Below are 17629 nucleotides of genomic sequence, written 5' to 3' on the forward strand. Positions count from 1 at the left end.
GGGTAAAATTAATATTTCCGGAATGTTATTTTAACTTTTTCGGATTTCTCTCAGTGATTCAAATAAATGTCCTTGTGATGAACTTGCTCAATTTTGCGTAACTCGTCGGTTTAAACTTTCGATTTTTCAACGGATTTTTATACTGAGAAAAAAAACGGGGGTGCGATAAATGTTTTTCCTCATAACTTTAACAATTTTAAAGTTAACACTTAAGTAGTTTAACACTTTAACTTTTTGTTACTGTAGTGACTATATCATGTTAATGTAGTGACTTTTTAGGTGTAAAAATATATCAACATGTTTTAATGTTAGTTTTACACCTTTTGAGGGTAAAATAAACATGAAAAGGGTAACTTAATCCCTAATACACCTAAATAGGGTAATGTAAACACCGATTTTGGATCAATACTGCAGGGTAAAATTAACACTTCCGGAATGTTATTTTAACTTTTTCGGATTTCTCTCAGTGTTGGTAAGTTCTCTCCGATATACCTTCGGATTTGTAGAGAAAAAGCCTCAACTGGAGAGAACTCTCAAATCGATAAGGTCATTACTGAACGGAATTTAATAGGTTTTGACTCAATGACTTAATTTTAAGCAGTTGTAGTACATCCAACTGCTTAAGATATTTATATTTATATTGTATTGTATTTATTTGCCTTCATGTGTTTCGAAAATAACCCCCATGCTATGCGTCCGCCGCCGTCTCAGCGTTCGCGATCAGGTTCCAAAGCCAAACGACGGAAATGCTTCTTCTTTGGTTCTTGTGTCTTGTGTCTTAGGAAATTATTCTAAACATTGTCCTCCATTTAATTTCATCCCTTTCAGGATTTTAAAATTCAGGAATTTGGCTTTCGGGTTTTTGTCTTTCGGGATTTTGGCCTTTTCGGGATTTTGGCTTTCGGGATTATGGCTTTCGGAATTTAGGCTGCCACCGTTTTAATCTATAGGTGAATTAGTACGTCCAACAAGTGGAAAATAGGTTGATCGTGTCTACCAGTCTCTATGATGCGATGATCCCACCGATTAATCTCAAGAATCACGCTGATCGTACCGATCAGTCAGCATGATCTTACTGATCGAAGTCCAAATTGAACCGTGAGTGACAGACCTATTCACTCCCTGTTTCAATCAATATTTCTCTTTAGTAATTCAAATCGGTTTCTTAAAGTTTGATACTGTTTAAAAATGGGGTTTATCATACATTTTATAACAAAATTAGTTTTTTTTAAATTCTTTTGTAATTTTTCTGCAAAAAATAATTTCTTCATTAGCTAAAGAATCCAAAGTTGAACTTGTTATATCAATTACTTTAATTATTGCTTTGTATAATAAAAGTCCAATTCTAAACTCACAAATTAGACACTCATTGTAGTTCTCCAATTAAAAAGCTCGGTATTTTTGACTTAATGAGGAAAGTAGTGCACGAGTTTGAGATGCATAAAAACTGAGGACTTTTATTTGCACTCTTTGTATCTGTGCTTTTTAATTAGATAGAATATGTATGTAGGAATTGAGGATGAAGGAGATAAAATGCAAATTAACCGTAGTGGAGAAATATAAAAAGTACAAGGTGAGATTAAGAAGGAACTTCGGAGAGAATAAAAAGTATGAGCTTTTCCTCTTTTGGTCAAAGAATCTCTCCACAGAGGATTTAATTTCATATCTTTTCTTGACTCATCATCACTAATTATCTTCTTCCTTGTTCATGCTTCAACTGTCTCACTTGTTCTATTTTTTTTACTCTTCCTTTCTATGTAACCTATCAACAGGCGGAAGAATTCCAGCATCCTCGAGAGTCAGTGTGTTTTTGGGGGCTGTTCTGGTGAAATTTCAAGGAAGTTAGCAGGCAAAAAGGACTTGGGCTGTGCGAGAGTGAGAGAAATTCGAGATGAGTTTCTTTAGTTCACTTCAGCAGTATGTGACGAGTGGTGTGGCAGGATTAGGCCTGAGTCCACGGAGATTCTCAATGTCACGTCAGGAATCAACTGAAGTGCCACAAGACAAGGGAAACAATTCACATGTCCATGGTAAGTTTATTTTTCTTTCGTGTTCCTCAATTTTCTGCCTCCATCCCCCTTCCCCCCGAAAAACCATTCTTTGGAGTGCCAAAGGAAAATATACGCATAAAACACGGAGGTCACACGGATAAGAAGAAAAAATGCCCAAACGCTTGTCTCTTGTCATTCAATGTTTGCCAGAGAATTTCTTAGATGGGGATAAAATCGTTCAGTGAATTTTTAGGAAGCTTAAATGAAGCTTTGAAGCTCGGTCGAATTTCAAATGTCTCATCGAATCAGTCACACGTGAAGGATTACACCAATTTCAACAGCAATAGACGGGATTGAAATGATTGGAGGAGTTTTAACAAGGATGGATCACTAAAGAGGGAAATGCTTGTGTTCCATGAAAATATTTGCTTATGGCTCCGACACACCTTTTAGATCAGAGAAATTTCAGGAAATCAAAATTCAGATCCCTTTCTATCTCACACATTTTGCATTATGTCTATCTTATTCTTTCCCACTCCAAATTCAATTGAGCTAAATTGAAATTATTTTAACGATTTTAACGTTTAAAAGAAGAAGAAGAAGAGTGCGATAGAATGAATTAGTCATACGCAAAACGTGTAAGAAAGAAAGGTATTCAAATGTCGACTTTAAGAAATTTTCCTGATCTTAAAGGTGTACCGGAGCCATTACAATAACTTAATTTGGTTGTTGCCGAAACGTATTTTCAATAGTACCGGATCTTGTAAGAATCAAAACTTCTGATGACAAAATTCCATGGTTTGACTGATTTTGATTACTTATTGCTCTGGCACACCTTTTATATGAAGAACATTTAATGCACTTCGAATGAATTTGTATCTGTTTCTTTCTCAAACGTTTTGCATACTCTGAAAAAAAATGTCTTGTTAAACGAACAAATGAATTTTGTTGAAATTTTGTCAAAAGGATGTCATTTACCAATTTGACAAAACATTTTCTTGCATTTTATATGGAAAAACACCCTTTTCACAAACTTTTAACAAGATCCAGTTGGCCGCCGACTTCACGAAACTTTTTCATATTCAGTATGGAAGAACATCCTTTTTACAAACTTGTCTTGTTAATTTGACAAAACATTTTTTTCAGAGTATGTTAACCCTACATTTTCGTAATCTAAATTAGATTGAACTAAATTGAATTTATTATGATATTCAAAGGAAGAAGAAGAGTGCGAAAGAATAAGATAGGCATATGCAAAGCTTTTAAGAAAGAAAAGGATTTGAATTTTGACTTTATGAAATTTTCCCGATCCAATAGGTGTACCGGAGCCATAAGTTTGAAAATTCGAAATTCAGTTTGAATTTTTCGAACATCGTATGAGAATTTCTGCGAATAGGACCCGTTAAATAATTTCGTCAGATATCTTTAAGATTTTTGCAGAAAATATCTACACCTCTGCCGAAAATCTGCCGAGAAATCTGTAGATATTCCTACGAATTTTATTTGAGCTTGGGACAAAATTCGTCAGAAATTTTTGCAGATTTTCTGACGAATCCTGGTGCATACTCTGACGAATTTCTATAGATATTTTGCCGATTTTCTGTAGATTTTTATTCACATTCCAGACTTTCCAGACAGCTGTGTCTGAAGAGATGGAATATTTTTCGCTGAAGTTTGCAAAATTCAATAGAGTTATTCTTGGTGATATCACAGTGTTTATATAAAATAAAGAATTCTGCGACGTCGTGTTATAAGTAGAGAATAGTGAAGTGATATCTTTAAACACAGTGTCGACCTAAATTTCATTCGATTGGTGATTTTTAATTAGTATTTTTGCTCACATCTTTTTAGTTATCTAAAATGTTTAATCGGTAATGCTTGTTAAGCAGAGCATACCATTTTCTTTATAACTTCTACTGTTTCTTGATAAATCAACAATATTTTTGTTGAGACAATGGAGACTATGCAGATTTCCTATGCAAAAATTCTGCCGAGAATCTGTAGATTTTCTGCAGAATTTCTGCCGAAAATCTACAGATTTTCCAGGCAGAAATTCTGCCGAAAATCTACAGAATTTTTCTAAACGTACTAGAATATACCGTTACAATTCAAAAAACCTAAGAGTAAAATCGGCAAGTAGAGCAATGATTTGACGGGAATGCCTGTTATCTTTAGCAGAGACACATTTGGAGAATCAAAATCCGGTTGTGAGCATACGGATTGACGCTTTTCCTCTATCAATTTAAAATCAGGGGTGACATGATAACTTAAATACTAGTCGATAGTATCGACTAGTATCGACTGTCGATTCTGAAAAGTTTAAACGATGACCAATGCGTAAAAAGTCCATATTCGCTTAACCCATTCAGTCAATGTACTAGAAATACTTGAGATTAAATGTTTATATTTTGAGATTAGTTTTCTACAAATTAATAGATGAATATTTTGAAAAGAAATTTTTTTTAATCTATTTTGGGGGCGTGGGGAGCCGCCCTCAAACACGTGCCTTAACGGACACTGAATTTAAATTCTGTACATTAATTATCATTACAAACTCTATTGATTTGAGTAACTATCCAAGAAAACACATTGGCAAGCAGAATTCAAATGAGGAAAGAGGATGAAAGCCAATTTTAACAAATTCGACGGGATGTAGAATTTTCCGTTCGCCATTTTGAGTAAAATTTTTGCATGACTTTCCGCGAAGCGAGAAAAGAACAACAAAATGTATTCCCATCTCTGTCAGGCTATTTTTTCCAAGTTATTGAAGGACTAAAGTAACTAAAAATCCATTCTCGACATATTCGAATATCAATTGCCCTGGGATAATTCATCTAAAATCACTCAATTTGCGTATGATGTATAATACCATGGTAAGGAATGGGTTAATGCAACAGATATAGATTTATCGATACTATCGATTCGATAGTATCGAAGAGTTCTCATGCCACCCCAGACTTCGGATCGAAATAAATTAAACAATTTAAAATATTCTGATTTTGAACATGGAAGAAAAATAATCTACTTTTTCACAGAAATATTATTAAAATATTTATTCAACATCAACTGAATAAAGCAATGACATGGCTAATTCACTGACGTAGAAAATATTATTGCTACTATAAAGTCTTTGACTGGGAAAAAAGAGAAATTTTCACATGGTGCTAAACATAGAACTTTACAATGGTCTTTTTGGCATTGTTGCTGAAAATGGAAAGCACGATGATAATGTGTAATTACATCCCCATGGAGTGTGAGATATAATTTTGCGGATTTAACTGAAATTTATTATATTAGAATTTGCATAAAAAATCCACAAATTCATGAAAATCTTGGGTAGTTTTTGGAGTGTCTCGACAGGGTTTAATGAGAGCTTTGGCAGTCGGTAGAGTACCAACACCTGCCAAGGGATTTGTGCTCTTATCACAGACTTTATATAGTATGTTCTCATAAGAATTTCATCCATATAAAATAACCTAAAATTTTGCAATAAGAAATTTCTTGAACTAATTGCAAAAAAACAGTCTCTAATAGAGGAAATCCCTGTGGATTCTCAATTTGTCTCTGATTTAATGTAATAAAGTATTAAATAAAAATTTATTCTTGCTGGGAGACAAAATCATGGCATAAAATTGCATCCATAAAGATTTATAGCGTTCTCTGTAAAATGTTATATGGCTTTAGATGCAGAGATCAGCAGAAAAAAAAAATGTCCTGCATCGCAGAATATCCAGAGAATCTTGGAGAGAGAGACAGATTTTTCCCAGGAGAGATTTTGCCAATTTGCGGTGAAAATCCGTGACAGGTCGAGGGGGGATGGGGTGGAAAGGCCGCGAAATGTATAACGTGAAAAATCCATCAGCAGGGAGAGTAATCCCTCATCCTTAACACACAAAAAATCTCTCTATGACCAAAATCCATTCTGGCACAGGCTAAAATGTTATATGTTCATTGTGACATATTTTGATTAATAGTTAATGCCATCTCTCCTATATGTTAGCGAATGAAACTTTCATTTATCATTTGCATTAGAGATATTTGTTAACAAGCTACTATATGGGGGGCCTTTGATGAGGGATACTTTCTCCCGAGACTTTCGAGGATGCGTCATGAGCACCATAAACAAATTAAACTATTTTCCCACCCAGGCTCAAAATAATGAGATTCATCAATCTTCATTCAGAAGCTGTTTGTGGGCTTGGGAAAATTGTAAAATTAATTTTAACACATCCCCACAGCCCAGCACCATGTCGAATCATTACAAAATTTGGGCGGGAAAAGCTTCCATGGTCTAAAATTAGTTCGACGATGGACCCCCCTTTTTCGAATGTTTGTTTTTTTTTGGAGGCTGATGGGGGGAAAATTGTTTGGAAAATCTCAATGCCATCAGGAAGTAATTAGAGGAGTTCAATATCCGTCCATTGATTTTCCCAAAGACAAGCACGCATTGTGGTATTGACTCTATCCTCTCTTGATCTATCTCCTAACCTTAACATCTCCAGCAACATTTGTTCGTATTCCCAATGATATCAACCGAGGGGGACATTACACTTGCTACAGGAAAATCCCCATGAAATAAAAATACATCCTCCGGGAGGGAAGAAACAACGAAAGAATCTACCATTCTACCCCCTTTAACATTCAATGCGATTCTCAGGAGACTCCTCCATCATATCTCCTTCAGATATTCTGCTTTTTTTTTATTCAACATTTTTTCCCTTCATTTGGATCAACATCCTCTTTTTTCCGCCATTTAGACTCACTTCTGTTGAACTTTGTTGTCCCCTCTTAAGAACTTTCTATGAGGGCTTTCCTTTTTTTTTGCAATAGTCCTCCCCCCAAAAAAAAATATACCTTCAAGCAATTTAAGTGATTTCCTTGTATACACTGGAAAAAAAATTGTTGGCATAATGCAAAAGTCTAATTACTCAGCAAGAAGACTTTGCAAACAGATAAAGCTCTAAATCAGCTTTTGAGATTTTTTCCTACATCAAAATTGGTATAAAGGGATGAAGAAGTAATAAAAGACTTTTCGATATGCTCAAACACTTGCTCTTTTCAAAGCAAGGCCCGTCAAATCATTGCTCTACCTGCCGATTTTGCTCGGAGGTTTTTTGAATTGTAACGGTATATTCTAGTATATTCATAGAAAATCTGTAGATTTTCGGCAGAAATTCCTCCGAAAATCTGCAGATTCTCGGCAGAATTTCTGCATAAAAAATCTGCATAGTCTCCATTTTCTCAACAAAAATATTGTTGATTTATGAATAAACTGTAGAAGTTACAAAGAAAATGGTATGCTCTGCTTAACAAGCATTACCGATCAAACATTTTAGATGAGTAAAAAGATTCAAGACAAAAATACTAATTTCTTGAAAATCGCCCATGAAATGATTTAAAAACACGAAATTTAGATCGACACTCTGTTTAAAGTTTTCACTTCACTATACTCTACTTATATAACACGGAGTCGCAGAATTCTTTATTTTATATAAACACTGTGATATCACCAAGAATGACTCTATTGAATTTTGCAAACTTCAGTGAAAAATATTCCATCTTTTCAGACACAGCTGTCTGGAAAGTCTGGAAAGTAGAAAAAAAATCTGCAGAAAATCGGCAAAATATCTACAGAAATTCGTCAGAGTATGCACCAGCATTCGTCAGAAAATCTGCAAAAAAATCTAACGAATTTTGTCCCAAGCCCAAATAAAATTCGTAGGAATATCTACAGATTTCTCGGCAGATTTTCAGCAGAGGTGTAGATATTTTCTGCGGAAATCTGAAAGATATCTGACGAAATTATTTGACGGGGGGTGAGCCTTGGAAAATATCCCCTTGTGGTTTGTTTCTGTAATAAAATCTCTCAGAGGACTGTCATAGTACACTCAAGTGTGTCTCGGCTAAAATAGAAAGTCTAATAAATCTTTCATTTACTATCGAAGTTGTTTTAAGGACCGCACTAGGAGGTTAAAAAATTGTTAAAATATGGATATAATTTTTTCTAGTGTGTAGGAGTCATAAATTTGTGAGGAAAGTTGTATTTAATATAAATATCATGTAAAGTTGTACGTAATACTAGTATCATGTTGTTTGCGTGATGGAAAGGCATAAAGACCTCTATCGGGGAATTCTATAATTTTTATGGCATTGTCACACATGAGTTCAAAACATGACAAAGCCAATCGAGCCATTTTTCTCATGTCAATTGAGTTCGAAAAAGAACTCAATTATTTTTTATGAAAGTCTGTTTACTCGATATACTTAATAATAAGTAATTTTGTAAACATTTTAATTTGTAACATTTTACATAAATAGTCAGTCTTGGTCAAAAATTGGCCGACTTTTTTTTAAATAAATTTGCATTGTAATTTAAATTTCTAGAAATCTCACATATATGTGACTTTTATCATTGCCACATGAGCTCAAACTGGGAATGCCACGGTTATATAATTGTATTTTCGAAAAAGATTTATATATATTATATATTAGATGAGCACATATATTCTGTCAGTAGAAGAGGTTGAAAGTTTGGAGTGGTATATCTCAGCTCCTGATGAATATAATTGGATGAGTGAACTATTGTTGAAAAGCTTGGTTCATAAGCTTTTAGAATCTGGTATACTTAATCTGCTATGGATAAACCATGGTCATCCAGAACCATTTATGTCGAAGAAAACACATTTTGCAACGTCTTTTTTCGCCATCTACTTCTGGGACCAGGAGTGTCCCACTTTTCTCGCACATGGACTGTTCGTTAGAGGAACTCAAATGGTATAATTTGTGCAAGAAACTTTTTTTTTGGACATCTTACTTTTTTTTATTCATCGACTTTTATGTTCTTAAGTAGAAATTTTTAAATTATTAGAATCGTAGAGTAAGGGAGCATCTAAACGGGGGGATTTTATTTCGAAACTGCCATTTTGACACAAAGGTCCCCTACTGAGCTTTAGACCGGTGCATTTTTGTCTATCTTTCGGCGCTTCAAATCTCCCTCTTCGAAAGCTTTATTTGTTTATGTTCGAATATTTTGACCTTTCAAGCGGTTTTAATTTTTTTTTGTTTTTCAAGAGATATTTCTCTCGTGAACTATTTTCAAAGTTATCAAGAGTCGTAAAGCTGGTGAAATAGGGAAACGGTATCGATCACTCTTCTGAATGTATCGTTTAATCTTCATTGGAATATGGTCGAATTGTTAAATAGACATCCTTACGTAGTTATGGAATTTGTCAGCTGAAAAGTGATATTCAACTAATTTCTAGAAACTTAAAGACCCTTATGTGTATGAACAAAATTGATTTATAGAAAAATTATAACTTACTATGTTATCTTAATTTAGCAAAAATAGTGGCATAAAATCCTGCGGTAGGACGGTTTTGTTATAGAGGATGTGTGCCCCAACTCCTCTTCCTTATAAAGTATTCGTCACCAGGCATAAATATTAACTTTACGTATCTTTAACAAATTCTTTGATTCTAAAACATTGTGTGATTGACGTTTGAAACGTTTCGAAATAAAATAGAAAGTCTTTCAAACTATCTATTTTAGTTAGAGTACACTTGGAGAATTTATAACGAGGGTGGAGAAAATTTATCTCAGGAATGAACCACTAGGGGAGATTTCCCGAGACTCACCGGTGCATAGCACAGTGGGGTGCATTTCGAAATACCCCCGTATAGAAGACGCCTAAGGATTGTTTTGGCTGCTAGAGGTCTCTATTTTACACAAAATAGGTCAATAGTGAAATTCAGTTCGGCCAAAAAAAAAAAGTAAACTGTCATTTATGGTTTCTAAATATGGCTTTATTTAAACTTATTCGATTTATTGACCATATTCTTTAATTTAAATGAAAGTGGTCCTATCGGTTTGTTCAAACGAAATTTCACTATTGATGCATTCTGTGAAAAATAGAGACCTCTAGCGGCCAAAAAAATACTTATTTGACATAAGATAATTATTCGAACATTTCTTATATTAAAATTATTTCTACGAATTGGAATAAACAATAATGGTAAAGGTAAAATAGTGGTCTTTGCGCAGCTGATTCTATTATTTTGGCTGCCACTGTATATCAATCCTGTGTTTGGAATATAAATTTTTTTGAAATATTCCAGCAAACTTTCACTTTAGCTACTTTCACTGGTTAGCAAAAGTATGCTAACCGGTTAGCAGTTCTTGAACAAAATGTGCTAACCAAATATATGGAAAGGGCATTGCTTCGCGAGTGTTGTTTTAAGGTTAGCAAAATTCAGCAATTTATGGTTAGCAAAAGCGGCGTTGTTCTGTTTTTTCTTCACAACGATGTGAAGACCATCGCATTTTGACACTTAGCACTACAAAATTCGAACTAGGATATACTTCAGCTACCTTGCGAAAGTATCAAGAAGTAAGAAAGTCTCTTTTTGGCTTTTCAAATAGATTTTCGAATGGCTTTTCTCTTTGTCAAACTCTACTTCTGTACGGTAAGATTAACTAATTGAAATTTACGTCGTGAAGACCAGTTTTTGCTACTTGGGTATATATTGCTCTCTGTTTAAGTTGGTAAAATTAATCTTTAGGTACAAAACAATTGTTTGTTGTAGAACCACCTCCTTGATTTAATATGAACTGGTACATCTTACCATATATCGGTAGTACTTAACAAAGTCTACCCTAGCTCTTGAAACAAGGGCATTGAAATCCAGCAACAAAAGGTTAGAATGATGTAAATGTAATGTAGTTTTAATGCTTTGTGCCAGCCTTATTGAAAACGTGCAATATCTGTTATTACATAAAATTTGTGTTCTTGTTCCATCACAAGAATCCGGAGCAATTCAATTGGTATATTGTGTTGTTGTACTTTTGGTTTCCCCATCTAACGCTCAATTTCACTTCTCTTCGATCAATTTGACCAAGGGAACAAAAACATAGCACAAGGAGATAGTGTAGCAAGTTGTATGGGGAAATAGCATGGAAAAGCATTTTCCGGATGTGGTTGTGGACAGATGGAGGAGAAAATTTCAAATACAATAAATTCAAGTGAGGAAATATTAAATTATAGCAATATTAAATGCAATATTGCACGAGGAAGTGGATAGGATGTTTTCAGCTGGAAATTTTTCACTCGTTTTTTTTTTGGTGAAATATAGAGATGTTGTAATAGTTTATTAATAAGGTTGTGGTGCTTCTTGGGTTTTTAGTAATTGACGGGACGAAATCAATAAAATAGCAGAGGTTGGGGGTGGAAAAAAAGGTGACGGGGTGCGTGGGTTGGGGTTTTTGTGGGGAATTACGTACCAAGGAAGAAATCTCCCGTGGAGAAACACAAATTCACAGTGAAAGGAAAATGGTGTTCAATGTTGAAATTAGATGACACTCAGCATGAGACAAATCTCCATTGACTGCTTTTAAGTATTTAAGGCACGATGGGGATGCCCAGGGAGCATTGGTATTTTCTCCTTTTTTTGCCAATTTTTACTTTCCTCACCATTTTCACCATTTTCATCCCACGAATCAGCAATTAAGAGGGTGGTAGAATCGTGTCCTTCAGCGTCACTGAGTGGATTATATTTTTTTCGGTGGAACATTCAATCGGATTTTCGCTTTTAAGGGAATTTTCTTTTACGTGGGATCTAGGAAAAAAAAGTAATTCTCCACCATGAGGAAATTTTTTGATAACACAGAGATGGTTCTTAGAAATTTTTTCAGGGACCTAAGGATATTCCAAGAAGGATATAATATTAATATTCCCAAGAGACCTTTTCAGTGTTTAAGTGACCGAAACGGATTCTGTAAACTCTTCTGTATAGAGAATTTTAACTTTGGAGAGGTTCTGTTGAGAGTGCTAACATGTCGGATAGATTTTTATAGCTCCTTTTTATAGATCTTGTTCTATTTTATTGCTTTCGTTCATAGTTTATTGGTACAAGTGTTCGATTATATTAATAAAAGTATATCGTATTTTTGTTATTAGCGAAGGGTTAGACATTATGGGAATAGAGTGTACCACGTACACAACATCGTCATGATACTTCTTCAGAACTTTCAAACTTTTTACATGATAAATCTGCAATATCTGTACACCACTTCCAACCACATTATCTGCCTCTTGGTTTTAAGTACTAGCTCTGCATTTTAGTGCAAAAAAGAAATGCTTTGTTCCTTATATCGAATTTTCATAACCATCTCACCTTTTATTGATGATTCACTTGTGACATTAAGAGATATCAAGAATTAAATCTTAAAAAAAAAGTGGTTGGGGAAACTTTGTACAATATTAATACTACTCTATTAATACTACAAGAAAATCAAGGAGTATTCCCTCCGGATGCGTCAGAGGATGCAATATTTTCAGGACAGGGATGACATCATTAAGTTTTGCCGTTTTTGGTTTCTGTTTTTTTTTTCTGAACGGATTGCTCCCCTGACGCATCGGCAGGAAGTCGACCAAAAAGTCGTCTGTCTGTATTCTTTAGATACGTCTTAACAATACCATCTAATTTATCCATCTCATAATATTTATTAAAGTAATGGGAAAATTTAGGACTTTTGAAAAAATAATATTCAATTGATTCTACTAGGAGAAACTGGAGCAGTAGTAAACACGGGGTAGTTGTAAACACTGAATTTTATGTCTACACTACTTGGACTCACGTTTATCTAGGGTACAAGGATCCCTGTACAATCCATAAGTTCATATATGTCTAGTCTTCTGAAGTCTACTAATGTCTAATTAAGAAAACGGCATTGTTTACAACTGGAGGAAACTGGGGCACCACCAAACACGGGGTACCACCAAACAGTGCGATTTTTTAATAGGATATTCGACTTCAGAGGATAAGGCCTATAGGAATTTATAAGCACTATAGGGATGCTTGTCCACTGAAGGAATGGTCGAGATAGTCCAAGTAGTTTAGAAATAAAAATTAGTGTTTGGTGGTACCCCATGTTTGGTGGTGCCCCAGTTTCCCCTACACTGTGTTTACTACTGCCCCAGTTTCCCCTTCATAAAGTTTGTTTTGAAAAGGGCGTAGTATATTTGGTGTTCAATGACAATAATTACATACTGCCTACAATTGACATCAAGATAGGCCGCACCTCTTGTGGTGCCATACAATGAATTAATAAATCGATTTAATATTGATTTGTTTGATATTTTTAAGGAGGTATGGTGGAATCACCACTTCTGGCCAGTGCCCAACCTCTCGCCACTTATATTGAAATCGTTATTTTTCACGATTTATGAAATAAATGAGCCGCAAAGTTACTTGTATTTTATTGCTGCTACGTATAGAGTCGAAAAACACTCATTTTTTGTTTTGAATTTAAATGTTTGAGCATTTTTTAGAGGAATATTTTAAGCAAGTGCATCGAATCCAATATTTCTTACCAAATATAGTAAGTGTCATGAAACTTTTATAGAACAAAATTTCCGATTTTGAATCAATAATTTGTCTATTGAACATTTAATTGCATTTGACGAATACATAGAATTTGTATTAATATTTAATAGTTAATATTTAATTTCATATTTTTTTTATGTAAAAATGAGCCATGGCGGAAAGTGGTAATATTCTGGAATTGATTCGCCACCTGTCGCCATAGCTTTCCAACAGACGACGTCAACTTAACTTCATAGATTCTCAGTTGTCAAATCTGCTTTGTTTACTTTCTGAAATAGTCCAATAATTTGATTTCTCAAATAAAAGTGAAGAAAAATCATTTAATGTGAGTAATAATAAGGTGATCATGAGGTAAAAATAAAAAGGTCACCGATGACCCTTTGAAAGGGTCACTGTTTTGACACCTATTTATCTCCGAAATAAACGAATAAAAACAATGAAAAAGTCACCTTTGGTGTTCAATGAGAGGTGTTCTTAGATGAGAGAAATACGATAAGAGCAATAAATTTACGATAAAACACGATTTATCGTGATAAACATGCTTACAAAATTTCAAAAGATTCAAGTGAACCTTTCAAAAGGTCAAATATGATCCATTTTTGTTGAAAAGAGCCAATTTGACCATTTTATTTTTACCAATGTAATATTGCTCAAAATAATCGAGTTTGAACGTTTCCAAGTGAGTGGCGAGAAGTGGTTACAGAACTGGCGAAAAGTGGTAAAAAGTGGCGACGAAGTGGTTATTTTTGCATTGTTAATAAAAATCAGTTTTTTTGTACTCCCGCGGTTAATTGTAGGACAATTGTTTTGAAGAATCTAGAGCCAATATATCTAAGTAGCTTTGTGTCAAATTTGAGTTATCTGATAAGGGGTCAAAAGTTATAATACAATTAATTTCACTTTTTCCTAAAAGTGGCGATAAGTGGTTACTCCACCCTATCAACAAAAAATTTTATAACTGGAAAGACAAAGAAATTGTGCAATAAATTTAACATAAATATACAATAACAGTATTGAGGCGATTGGGGTTTCAAAAACGTTTATTTATATAAAAATCAGTTAATATGACAAAGCATTTGTTTTCTCACAAAGAGAGATCTCTTTATGTATCATTTTATGATAGAGAAAACACGGAAATTTCGACCTGGTTCTTCTCCTACTTTATTTTCTAGCCAACGTTTCGGAGCTTGATGGCTCCTTCCTCAGGTATGAAAATTGGTGGGAAAAGGGTATCAGGGAATTTTTTCACTATCACTTTTACTTCACTGGACGATGTACACATGAAGGTGGTCAGACTGGGAAGTCATTTTCATACCTGAGGAAGGAGCCATCAAGTTCCGAAACGTTGGCTAGAAAATAAAGGAGGAGAAGAACCAGGTCGCAATTTCCGTGTTTTCTCTATTATCATCAAGTTATCGGCCGGATTCCATATACTATATAATTTTATTTAAAAAAAAATCATAACATGAATTTTTATTATGAAAACTTGAAATTGTGTATGAATTTTTGAATAGCAACGAACATTTGTGGACATAGAAACATGTTTACCTTTTAGCCGAGACACTTTGAGAGAATCAAACTCTAGCTTGTTCCATAATCTTTCCGTACTGAAGTAGAGTTTGGCAAAGAGAAAAGCCATTCGAAAATCTATTTGAAAAACTAAAAAAGAGACTTTCTTACTTCCTGATACTTTCGGAAGGTAGCAGAAGTACATCCTAGTTCGAATTTCGAAGAGCTCAAGTGTCAAAATGCGACGGTCTTCACATTGCTGTGAGGAGGAGGAAACCTTTGGCTATATGGACCTGATTGAGCCCGATCACAAGTAGATTTTGATTCTCCAATAGTGTCTTGGATGAAAGGTAAATGGAACTCTATTTGCACAAAAAGTCGTTGAAGTTCGAAGAATTCAAATTGAATTTCGAATTTTCCTACTAAATTTTCGAACAAGGTGGGGAAAATTTATCAAATATCACAATAAAAAGGGTTATTCAGTGATTATGAAGTGATTAAATACTGGGGCGAGAACAGTAAACGTCGTTGTTCAGTTTTTTTCCTCAGAACAAAGTGAAGACCGTCACATTTTGACACTTGAGCACTTCGAAATTCGAACAGGATGTAACTTCCGCCACCTTACGAAAGTATTAAGAAGTAAGAAAGTCTCTTTTTTGGATCTTCAAATAGATTTTCGAATTTTTCAAGATCTACTTCTGTACGGAAAGATTGAGTCTGACAGCCGAAACATAAAAAGAAGAGAGAGAGAGAGCTGTGAGGAAAAAAACAAAACAACGACGCTTACTGTTCTTGTCCCATTATTTAATCGGTTCATAATCACTGAGTAACTCTTTTGTCAGCTTTTTAGTGTAATATTTGATAAATTTTCCCCACCTTGTTCGAAAATTTAGTATGAAAATTCGAAATTGAATTTGAATTCTTCGAATATCAACGACTTCTTGTGCAAATAGAGTTCCATATACCTTTTATCCAAGACACTATTGGAGAATCAAAATCTACTTGTATTCACATCCAATGACTTCTTATTTCCTAGATTTTACTTAAAATTTATATTAAATTTTCCTGCATTCGTTTAAAATTTGAAGTAATACTAGATTCAGCCTTAAGTTATTTGTTTTATTTGATGTTTGTTTAGATGTTTACTGCAATCTCACTTAATGATACTTGCCATTAATTAGACAAATAAATACAAATGTAATGTAATGTTAACATGACTGTGTAACAACATTATGAGTCCTTGAGGAAAATGTAACTATTTCGAGTTAAAATGTCATGTTAAACTTGATGATTTTCTGTATGAAAAATGTTGATAATTGAGTTAGATGGAGAATTTTACAGAATTTTTTTTAGCATCTCCGTAATAAATATTCCGTGTTATGGTTGTTGTGTTGCATGAAAATATGATGTGATTTTCCTAGAGGGGTGGTCTCTAAAACACATCCCTCAAGCACGTTTCATATGTCGCTTGGTATCATATGCTGGTCGGGTGATTTTTTATGGTGCGCAATTACGGAATGATGAGGAGACATTTCGTACATATACGACTTTGATATGGAAGTTGGGTTAAACCCCTTTAAATTTAAATCAAAACTTCACTTTTTGCCACCCTTCATGTATGTTTCATTCAAATGTTTACATCAAGCAATATAGGGTAAAAGGAACACCTATTGACACTTTAAGAAATCGTGTAAGGACTTATTGACACCCTGCACTGTACCATTTGGAATACGAAATTTGAACACCTATCCTTATCAGAAAAAGTAGACTATGAAAAAAATGTCATGTTATTTACATTTTATTAAACACTTTAAATAAATTTCAGGATTTTGACAAATGTGTCAATACACTGAGAAAAAAATGGGGGTGCGATTAACTTTTTTCCTTATAATTTTAACACTTTTTAGGTGTAAAAATATATCAACATTTTTTAATGTTCATTTTACACTTTTTTTTAAGGGTAAAATTAACATGAAAAAGGGTGACTTTAACCCCTAATACACCTAAAAAGCATAATATTTACACCGATTTCGGATCAATACTGCAAGGTAAAATTAACATTTCCGGAATGTTATTTTAACATTTTCGGATTTCTCTCAGTGTAGGGTTCCCTGTCGAAAAAGTGTTCCTTCGACCCTACATTGTACCATCACGATGGAAAACTTCCTATTCCCAATTAGAAAATTTTTCTTTTAACTATAAAATCCCTGTGAGAAGGATCTTGGTAGAGGTTCTTCATGTTGCGTATATTTAGAACGTACAACGTACAACAAGGGAGCTTTTACAGATAATTGTGTGAATTCTCATTTGAATGATCTCTCAGAAAGACGATGATGAGATGAAAAGAAGTGGCGAGAAGTGTCTCAATATATGGCCTTTTATCAGTTCACCTACTTGTGAAGAATACTCTCCCTTTTCATATATGTGATCCTTTCCTTACCTACTTCACGCGTATCTTTCGCCTCGTCAGCGTTAATTTGCTTCTCGTGTCGATTTATTGTCTGATGTGGAAAATGCTCTGTGTGTCTCAAGAAGGTCTCATAAAATGAAATTGTACAAGATTGTTCAGTCAGAGTTGAAGGCTGTAGATTATAATTGAAACAATGACCGTTTGAAATATAAAAAAAAAATAGTTAGCCGAGACACATACCTTCGAGAAGTATCTGAAAAGTTTTCTATGCTACTTCTTCAAAATTCACTGGAGCTTCTGAATGCCTCAAAAATGGAGATTTTTAAGATAGGGGAGTT

At 34.2% G+C, this 17629-nt stretch overlaps 1 protein-coding gene across 2 annotated transcripts in view; it reads left to right on the forward strand.

The window, feature by feature from the left end:
* The window catches only part of LOC129800584 (BAI1-associated protein 3), a 161949-nt gene that overhangs the window by 16995 nt on the left and 127325 nt on the right, over nucleotides 1–17629 (forward strand). For both annotated transcript variants that reach the window (XM_055845074.1, XM_055845075.1), the window contains exon 2: nucleotides 1773–2030. In XM_055845074.1, coding sequence (XP_055701049.1) covers nucleotides 1892–2030 — 139 coding nt within the window. In that variant the 5' untranslated portion in view covers nucleotides 1773–1891. The remainder of the gene's footprint in view (nucleotides 1–1772; nucleotides 2031–17629) is intronic.

The sequence above is a fragment of the Phlebotomus papatasi genome, chromosome 2, assembly GCF_024763615.1.
Source record: "Phlebotomus papatasi isolate M1 chromosome 2, Ppap_2.1, whole genome shotgun sequence".
NCBI classification, from domain to species: domain Eukaryota; kingdom Metazoa; phylum Arthropoda; class Insecta; order Diptera; family Psychodidae; genus Phlebotomus; species Phlebotomus papatasi.